At 36.3% G+C, this 10,716-nt stretch overlaps 1 protein-coding gene across 1 annotated transcript in view; it reads left to right on the forward strand.

The window, feature by feature from the left end:
- Positions 1–10,500, forward strand: part of LOC123661238 — a 104,685-nt gene extending 94,185 nt beyond the window's left edge. Inside the window, exons 11-19 of the mRNA XM_045596224.1 lie at positions 359–616; positions 1,096–1,225; positions 1,574–1,737; positions 2,051–2,282; positions 3,183–3,344; positions 7,308–7,459; positions 7,753–7,865; positions 8,181–8,363; positions 8,693–10,500. Coding sequence (XP_045452180.1) covers positions 359–616; positions 1,096–1,225; positions 1,574–1,737; positions 2,051–2,282; positions 3,183–3,344; positions 7,308–7,459; positions 7,753–7,865; positions 8,181–8,363; positions 8,693–9,208 — 1,910 coding nt within the window. The 3' untranslated portion in view covers positions 9,209–10,500. The remainder of the gene's footprint in view (positions 1–358; positions 617–1,095; positions 1,226–1,573; positions 1,738–2,050; positions 2,283–3,182; positions 3,345–7,307; positions 7,460–7,752; positions 7,866–8,180; positions 8,364–8,692) is intronic.
- Positions 10,501–10,716: the final 216 nt, after the last annotated feature.

Raw genomic sequence — 10,716 nt, forward strand, 5'->3', positions numbered from 1 at the left:
ATTTTCCGGACGAATATCATTATGTACATAATTTCAGACCAGTAACTAATAAGCATGCAATATGGAAATGGATATTTATTGAAAATATTTAATAACATATAGAAAATACTTGAGCCACATGGCTAAAAGAAAGATGCTAAAGAAGAGGCTAAGAAAGATATATAGGCTCGTTATTATTGAACTTTTAAAGTGTGACTTACCATATTAAAAAACATTATATATCTATAATTAAAAATACTTAATTACTACAGATATTATACTTTAGACTAGCAGATTCTTATGTCATTTAATGTAACTAATGACCATGACAAATCTTCTAACATTATGTATATCGTAAAATAAAATTTTTATATTTCAGGCTTTGACAAATATAAGGGTGGTTTAGACACAGTACACGACTTGACTGGTTTATATTCAGTGTATACAAATTGGCGAGGTATCGAAATAATGTTTCACGTGTCAACTCTTCTTCCGTATGAAAAACATGACGCTCAGAAACTGCAAAGGAAACGTCACATAGGAAATGATATTGTTTGTGTGGTCTTCCTAGAAGCTGACAATACAGCTTTTTCACCAGCGTGTATCAAAAGTCATTTCTTACATACATTTATACTCGGTAAGTATTTTAAGTACAAATGAACACAAGACATTTTATGATTAACTCTTAACTATTAATATATTACTGAAGTGTCAAGAATATCTTTTGTCCTTAATTTTGTAATATAAAAATTTAAAAAAAAGGGCACATAAGTCTAAAAAGTGTTCATTTATTAGAAAGTTTATGATTTCACTTGCATATTCTGGGGTAGAGAGTTTTCTAAATTACAAGCCATAAAAAATGAGCCTCGACTCATCTGACGGGAATAGTAGTACGTATATACCTATATAGGTATATATCAAGCCATTTGCCCATAGCGATTAGCAAGAGAAAAAATAAAATGAAAATTCAAAATTAAAATTATTATTAGATTTAACATTGTAATGAAAATCATTAATGGCTGAAAAGCCATAAAATAAGATAGTTACATCTGAAATAGCGAAAGAGCTACATTTTAATGTCAAAGTTGTAGTAAACTGTTAAATTTAAAATTCCAGTACGAGTGTCAGCCAAAATTAAAAGGCGACCGACTAGATATGAAGTGTCTGTCGTGACCCGGGACGAGGTGGGGGCCTACAAGCCCTACTTGTGGGAGCAAAGCGTGTTCGATAAAGGACCTATGTTCAGGTGTGTACGTTTACGAGTGTTATTGACACTTCCTGTCATATCGTATTACAGCTGATATGATTGGTATTGTAAGTTCCAACTTGTAAAATACTGATCATAGATTATATATTTATTGTCGGTGTTATAGGTACTCATATTCACTTTATTATTTATGTATTATAATTTTTTTTTTCCAATTTTTTTACAACAATAATGGTGTAACAAATACGTACGTCATAGTTAAGTAATAATAACTTTACTGAATTCTAATAATTAAAATAAACTAAATATCAGTCATTTATTTAAAGCATATTATTTAAGTTATATATTCAAATTATATTGAAACAAAATATTTATAAATAATTTCAGGGAGTGGCTGCTTACAAAAATTGTAAACGGAGAACGAGCCTCATATTCAGCGCCTAAGTTTGCAAGAATGCAAGAACGCACTAGAAGTCAAATGCTAGAAGATATCGTAGCCAATCTACAAAATCACGCTGAAACTGGACAAATACCTAAACCTTATAGACGCGGTACATAATATTTGGTTTATTATTATTATTTAATTTTCATTTATCTAGAGACGTGTAATCCTAAAATGAGAGAAATCGTTATGTCAATTTCAAACTATATAACACGAGTATAATAGTATTATTCAGTATTATGCTTCCTTGGCTCAAACATCAAAAACAATTGTATTTTTAATAGATAACATATAGTAACATATATTAACTGGACATATAACAACTGAAAGCTATTAAACCAAATAAATAAATCTACATTAAATGTTAAATATTTGAGTAGGTAATAGGTTACTGCTACAAGTAGAAATTTGTTGTTTTCTAGGATCATGGCGCCCTATCGGTCATATGAGACCATCGTCCCCTCTACTTGATTCGGTCAGAGATCAATTCGAAGATTACGACCAATTAGCTAAGGACTTCACAAGAGTTTTCCTGAACAATGAGCTAAACGTTGCACAAAACGCTCAACTTTTTGACGTCGTATTTTTAGTGGGACAGTCAAAGCAAAAAACTAAATTCATTGGCGTTAGAGCTATATTGGGTGTAAGGAGCAGGTACGTATGACGTATAATAAGTGGCTGTGTGTATCAGCTCCGACACGCGACTGCAGTTTACACTTTAAGAACAGTTAATGTGATAAATAAAAAATTAAAATTTTCTATTAGGTGACTCAAATTATGATTAATTAAAACTGAAATCAAAAAATTAATTGACGCGATTGATCGATTCAGTAAATGCTACAATTACATATCTTACCTTTATCGTACATTAAGAGTAAAAAGCGCAGTAAAGCGTCACTGTCACTCATCAGTTGTTTAACACGATCTCATTCGCCGTTTTTTTTTCATACCCTGGGTCTTGTATTGTTGCTCAAGAAGTAAACTTCAAAATGTTTTCATTCATTGAAAATCGTAACGAACACATACTATTGAACAACTCATTTGATTCTCAGTTGAACTATAGCAATAACGCCGCTTTTGCGTACTTAACTTGTGTACGTTTTGTATTTTTCTTTTATAATTATGCACTGTAAGTGTAGTCATCATTACAGCCTATACAGTCCACTGCTGGACATAGGCTTCCACAAGTTTACGTCAAAAATAACGTGAACTCATGTGTTTTGCCCATAGTCACCACGCTGGGCAGGCGGGTTGGTGACCGCAGTACTGGCTTTGTCTCACCAAAGACGCTGCTGCCCGTCTTCGGCCTGTGTATTTCAAAGCCAGCAGTTGGATGGTTATCCCGCCATCGGTCGGCTTCTTAAGTTCCAAGGTGGTTGTGGAACCTTGTTATCCCTTAGTCGCCTCTTACGACACCCACGGGAAGAGAGGGGGTGGCTAAATTCTTTAGTGCCGTAGCCACGCAGCATAAGCATACAGCTGTTAGTGTAGTGACCGCAATAAAGTTTTTATCTATCTATTAAAGCCTCGTACTAACGCCGTGTCACTCCGCAGAGTGTTCCAAGAGATGCTGTACGGCATCCAGACGGGGTTCGGGTCCCCGCAGGTGCCGGTGGCGGAGCTGCTCGCGCGGCCGGCGCCCACGCTGCTGTCGCCGACGCCGGCGCGCCAGAAGAGCAGCAACTTCCTGCAGGTGCCCGACATCGAGTCGCCGAGGTATATACATTTTATAATAATAATAACGCCTCCATCCATCCAACTGCTGGCTTTGAAATACACAGACCGAAGACGGGCAGCAGCGTCTGCGGTGCGACAAAGCCAGCCCTGCGGTCACCAACCCGCCTGCCCAGCGTGGTGACTATGGGCAAAACACATGAGTTCACGTTATTTTTGGCGTAAACTTGTGGAAGCCTATGTCCAGCAGTGGACTGTATAGGCTGTAATGATGAATAACGCCTCACACTCGACGGCCCCTACTCGGAGTTACTCCTGTGTCCGAGGTCCAGAAACACACAATACACAAGCAAAAAGTCCCAGACCACCACAAAGATATGTACGGTCATTAAAATTTTTGCCTTGCATGAGGATCTCACCCGCATCCGCCAGCGCCACAATCTCAAGCCAGAGCTGTGACCAACGGCAACACGTCGTCAAAATTTTATTTTATTTCAATAGCTTACAGCTAATAATAGCAAACTATTTATGTGTATATGTATTTTACAAATATATTTCGTAACCTTTACGATACGATTTGATTGAGCCTGTAACATTGACTAGGCCGTTGGCGCAGTTTGTTAGAACCCTGCTTTCTGCTCTGAGGATTATGGGTTCGAATCCCACCCCGAGTCTGGGTGTAAAATATATATTTATATATGTATTATTTATAAGTATGTCTATGATAACAAACGGGACAGCCTGACGTGCTCTCCGAGGCATGGTGGGAAGACCATCAATGATAGACATCCAAACCTATTAATAAATATTTGTAGAAATAAAAATATCCATCCCGAGTAGGTATCTAACCACATAGGGCCACGCCCTCTTGTTTGACTAAATGAAGTAAAATAGTACTATAACGTAATATATTAAGATCGGTGTTCTATAAAAGCTACTAGACTATTTTTATTTATTTATTTATTTATCAAATAAAGAAACAATATGTAAAAATTCACAACTATAAGTAGCAAAAGAAAACCACTAAGGTTTGTACAATGCTTTTTTTTTTTTTTTTATGCATAGATAGGCTGGCGTTTGACCGCTATTTCACCTGATGATAAGTGAAAATGCGGTCTAAGATGGAGCACGCTTACCTAGAAGTAACCTATTCACTCGCGACTTAAAGATCCCCAGGTCATAGCTTTCAGGAAACACAGACGCTGGTAGAGAGTTCCATTCTTTGGCCGTACGGATCAAGAATGTACTAGCGAATCGCTTAGTGCGTATAGGGGGAATGTCAACCATATAAGGGTGACGTAACGCAGAGCGTCTGGTTGTACGATGATGGAAGGGGGAGGGCGGAATCAGGTCATGGAGTTCTTGCGCACACTCTCCGAAGTGTATCCGATAAAAAACCGACAGGCCGGCCACCCTACGCCGATGATGTAAGCTTTGCAGCTTTGTGGCGACCAGTGCATCGTCACCGATGAGCCTCCTGGCTCGTCTCTCAATTGATTCAAGAAGCTCCAGCTGGTACTTGGCTGAGCCATCCCAAAGATGAGAGCAGTACTCCATGCATGATCGAACTTGTGCTTGATATAAATTCAGAAGCTGTTCCGGAGTGAAGTACTGTCTCACCTTCGAGAGGACGCCCAGTTTTTTGGCAGCTGTTTGAGCTTTTGCCTCTATGTACGAGCCAAAATTGAGGGTGGATGTTAGAGTAACGCCAAGAAGCTCCAGGTGGCCGGATATGGGCACGGGCACACCTCGGAAAGAGGGAGTCAGTTGGAAAGGACTCCGTTTTGCCGAGAAGAGACACGCCTGGGTCTTAGAGGCGTTGAACTTGACCAGATTTGCGTCACCCCAATCAGAGACGGCTTTAAGGGACAAGTTCAGACGCTGAATCATGGCTTCCCTCAGCGACTGGATCTCAGACCCACTCGCTCGTGCGTCGGACATGTAACGCTCGACAACGGTGCTGTCATCTGCATACCCAAAGGTCCCGGGTTTGAGCAGGTCGTTGATGTGCAGCAAGAATAGCGTTGCCGAGAGTACAGACCCCTGAGGGACCCCGGCATTGATGACCAAACGATCGGACTCGCAACCGTCTATAACCACGCGAATTGATCGATCCCTCAGGAAGTCAGATATCCAAACACAGAGAGAAGCGGGTAGGCCGTATGAGGGAAGTTTGCTAATAAGGCCATCGTGCCAGACCCTGTCAAATGCCTTCGAGATGTCGAGCGAGACCGCTATGGCTTCCCCGTGTTACAATACATGCTACAATTCACATTTCATAATGGTAAAAAACATAGTAGTTAAAAAAAAAACAATCTCAGTTACAGTTTCAGTTGTTGCATTAGTTTTTTTTAAAAAATATTTTAATATTTTTATGTTTCATCAAAAGATTTTTTCGAGAGATAGAATTTTTTAATTTTTCATTTAATATTATTGTTTTTGGTACATTCAACCGAATGTGATAGTAGCAAATTTGTTAATCGAGGGACTATTATGTAAGGGGCTGTTCTCCCACCATATACATTGCCTTTAGTATACCTTTCCCTTAAATATTAGACGTGTACAAACACTTGCAACTTATAAAAAGACTCTTAGGAAGCTTTTTCTTGAAACTCAACAATAAAGAAGTAATTTATAAGTATGTCGGCACTTGCGCTGTCGTAAAGCCTTTAGATATCTCCTTTCTAACAAAAAAAGAATTATCAAAATCGGTTCATAACTGACGAAGTTATCCCCGAACATATAGTAAAAGTATATAATTATATATCGGCACTTGCGCTGTCGTACGCAATTAGCAAGGAATTTGTAAACAACAGATGCACCGATCACGCTACCTAGCATATCGTTCGATAGTCACCTACCCTCACTCATTATTATATTACTCGAGTCATTCTGACGTGTATAAAACGAACGTTTCAACCACGGCTAAGCGGCGCACGCTTGGCTCTGGCTTGGTACGATGCACTTGTTGTATCCTGCTAGTGGCTTTCAATAATTAATTTGTGCAAACGAATTAATTGTTACACATTATATTACGATCTATAATTTGGCTAGGCAGGGTGGACAACTCAATGAGTGAAGGTGAGCGTTGATGTACATCTCAAAGGGGATCTCCTTAAACCTACACACCTAGGTCGTAATTCCTAGGAACTGCACTGAGTTTCTCCCTCTGCCACACAATGGACTCGGCACCCGCACGGTGAATCCATCGAATGCTAAGAAGTTAGTCTCCGCCCCGTTAACTAATAACTATCCCGCGTTCCGTGCTGCGTACCTTTCTACTAAAATAACTACCTTTCTGCTAAGTGATTTCTGTGTTACAAGAAATAGGTGATATCGTAAATTGTTTACTTGTGTCAACATTGACCACTGAAGCCCACAGTAGACCGAGTACTCAGAGACGAATAGCGAGAGAAATCTACCTCACCCGACAAGTATATATGTACGTATGTACGTATATGTTTTATTATGAATATATCTCATATATAAAATTTTCGTGTCACAATGTTATTTACCATATTCCTCCGAAACGGCTGGACCGATATTTATGAAATTTTGTGTGCATATCGAGTAGGTCTGAGAATCGGCCAACATATATTGGTCCATATCCCTAAGCTATAAGGGGTAGGGATTAACGGGGATAATAACATATATCGCAAAACAGCGTTTGCGGGGTCAGCCAGTGTATAATAAATTTATAGTAACTTGTCGTATAGACTATTTCCTTTACCCTAAGGTTTCCTGGAAGAGCCTTGACTAAGGCTGATTACCTTATTATTATTATTGTTGTTGGCTCGAGTTGTGTTGAACTGTATGTTGTAGATAGTTAATAGGATTTTTGTGTTTTTATGACTTAGGTTAATGATCAGTTTTTACTCGTATCGTTAGTTGGAATACATAAATAAACAACTACGTAACCAATTACACATTCAAGCAGGCAGAAATCATACAAATAGAGGGTGCTTATTCCATTCAAATCTTACTAATATTAAATAACGTTTTCAGGCCAAAGAGCGTACCTAGCTCTCCGATGGTTAAGCGAGCTTTCTCCCGATTAGGCACAATAACGGCAGGTTGGGGACGCTCGATACGAAAACAACATTCTCAACTTAATGCTGACGATAAAAAGAAATGGGCTAGCTCTCAAGACTGTTCAAGTAAGTAATAATTAAATAGTTTAACGTGTGTGTATGTTTTTTTTAACCCGGTAATCTTCGTCATTTCTTCTATTTTATTCTTAAACATTATTTTTGCGTAAGAATGCAATTTTATCTAGGAAAGTTGATGAATGTCAAGGTTGGATGTAAAAATTAATTAGTTTTACACACTACACATTAATACTATTGTTAGTTTCGGATAGGATTTAAATTGCAAAAGTAACTCTAATAACCTTCCTAAATTGTTTTTTTTTTTATTTAAGCAATAATAATAACATTATTTAATTTCACAGATAAAGAAAGTAAAGATAAAGAGAAAGACAAAAATGCCGCCCTAGCGGTACCGCGGCTGTCGGTTTGTGCTGATGCGCAGAAAGTTGACCGTGCCAAACTTGCTCAGACTGAGGTGACATTTGTTAACATTTCATTTTTTTTTTTTTTATTCTTGCATACCTGCTTAATAATCTGTAATTATTATACTAATGATAACTTTAAATACATGTAAAATTATAATAAACAAACAGATAGTTCATCCGCCGAACTTCGCACCGTCGCATTTATTTTTAACATAACTAAACATTTCTTTTTATTTTCTTTTATACAAACCTCGTTCTGGAAATAACGAACACAACAAAAACGATATGTAATTTGGTGCATTCGTCCGGAAGTTTTGCTCGTGCGCGCGCTTTTATATATATATAATTTTTGTTTTTGTTTACAGTTTTCCATTATTGAATTTGACCCGGAAACATTCCGAATACTCCTGGACTACTTGCACACGGGCAGCTGTCCTCTCACGTGCGCGTCCATCCCGGGACTAATCTGCGCGGCCGAGCACTATGATCTACCGGAGTTACTCCAAGCTTGCTTCCATCATGCCAAACAATTTTTGAGAATAGAAGTGGTAAATAAACATAATCCTAAATTTTTTATCTTACTATAAAAATAATTTTAAGTTATAAGAGTAACGTAAAATAATAAAATTGAATTGAATCATCACGTATACGAGTATGTAGTTAATCAAAAAAGGAAATTCTAAAACTTTTAATAAGTTTAATATGTCTACACACCTTAAATGTTTATATACTTAATTAAGTACGAAGAAAATAGAAAGCTAATTTAAACCTTAAAAACATTGTCATATAGTAATAATTCCTAACTTGGTCAACAAAAACTTTTGTTTCTGTTACCTTATTTTGTTTCATACTCTACAAGAAAACAATTCATTTTCAGGTATGCACAATGCTTATATCATTAGAAAATTACTACTGGCGATATACATCAGCTTCGGAACTGGTTAACATGATTTTGGCCTTCATTGAACAAAGAGCTTATGCGCTGTTCCAGACTTCAGAATTTCTCAATCTATCCGAGTCTATGGTACAAATGATTATGTGTAGAAACCTCGAGGTACCAGAGGTGAGGAAATTCGAAGCTATGTTGAGCTGGGCCCGTAACAAAATCAAAGCCAAATCTTCCAATAAGACTGATGCCAAAAATGAGTTTAAATGCATTATGGATAGATTAGCCAGGGACTTGAAACTGTACAGAATATCGCCACAAGAGTTAATAAAAGTAGTTCTACCATCGAAAGCCATCAAAAATGAGCGTATCCTCGAAACTTTGATGTATCAAGCAAATTCAGGAATGTACAGGATACAAGAGGGTTACATTGAAGCCTGTCAACAACGCCTTCAGAAACAAGACTCAAGGTTTTCTGAATTCGAAAGCTTCGACTACGGGATATAAACTAGGAGCTGTGAGGAATATCAGTGTATTAGATAGAATATAAAGCGCGATAGGATTCGGTTCTTCTAATTGTGGTATGACGACGCCTTCTAAAAGTATTATTGTTATAGATGTACTTTAGTAGAGGTGCGAGAAACATTTGTACACTTCTCGGATACCTTTCCTTGTTGTTGTTCATTGATACCTATATATTTTTTACATCTAGCTAGACGTTTTCAGTATAATCATCTCTATTTTTGGTACCAAAGGTTTGAGATAAAAAAAAAGCATGTAGTCTGGCATATGGAAAAATAAAACAGTATTTGATGTTGTTAATTAATGAGATTTTAAAGACAAATTGGAAAGAGTCACTACTGTGATCAGATATTAAATAAAATAGCTAATTTGGGTCGGGATCTGGGGAGAGTTCGTTTTATTTACATAAAATTTAGATTTAAAATTACAATAAACTTTATGAATTGAAAAATATCCGCCCTAACAGTTAACTAAATGCGGAATCATTTTGCTCACTCTACAAACTAGAATTTGGAAGCATCTTTCTATCTCTATGTACTGTTTACCGTTTTAAGATTTAGTCCCCCAGAAAGATCCATTCACAATAATTGCTTGTAGTCTCTGGCACGCAAAAGTTGACTGATCGCTGATAAAGGTTAGATTTAATTAAATACATGTAATCGAATTCTAAATGTTAGATGTAAAATGTTACATAATTCAATAATACATATAGTGTACTCAATAAAATATAACAAAGTATTAAGTTTATGTAGAAGGAAATGTGTAGTTGAATCTCATACGCGAGATCTCCTCGTCCCGGTGTTAGACCCTATATTTTAAAAATTATATTTGAACCATTTCTTTTATTTTTTTCTCCTCTAATGGATACAAATCCTTTCCTCTCCTGTGATTCGCACAATCTTTTACTAAACGTATATCATAGACTAAACATTTACAACTTACATATATTTTATTCTATAAATGAAGCTTTAAATTTCCCATAAAACCTTCGTGTGCCTACATTGTAGTATTTACCTCAAATGACAAAAAAAAAAACCATAATGTATAATCCTGTTGTTATCTCTAATATAAAATATATATGTCTATGTGTTAGTTAACCAAAAAAAAATTGTCTTATATGTATAACAAAATCAATGTTTTCCTGTAACAGTATTTTAGCTTGTAAAATTAAATGAATGTGTTTGGGTTAATTGTATTTTTAAATGAATGGTATCTGTAATGTTGCTTTTAATTGTTTTAGCGAACCTTTTTTTCTTATTAAATGTTGTAGAATATTATTTCAATAGCGTTTCTATTATTTTTATTTATATAAAAACATGCTGTATTATATTTAAATTTATTTAAGCATACATAAAAAAAGCAAACCAAAATATTTAAATTTCGAATTAGTAATATATATATGTACAATGAAAATCAATAATTTTATTTAAAGCCAATAATAATAATATTTTTGTATCAACACCAAAGCTTTTATTTACAGTCATTTACGAAAT

This window comes from Melitaea cinxia, chromosome 16 (genome assembly GCF_905220565.1).
Source record: "Melitaea cinxia chromosome 16, ilMelCinx1.1, whole genome shotgun sequence".
NCBI classification, from domain to species: domain Eukaryota; kingdom Metazoa; phylum Arthropoda; class Insecta; order Lepidoptera; family Nymphalidae; genus Melitaea; species Melitaea cinxia.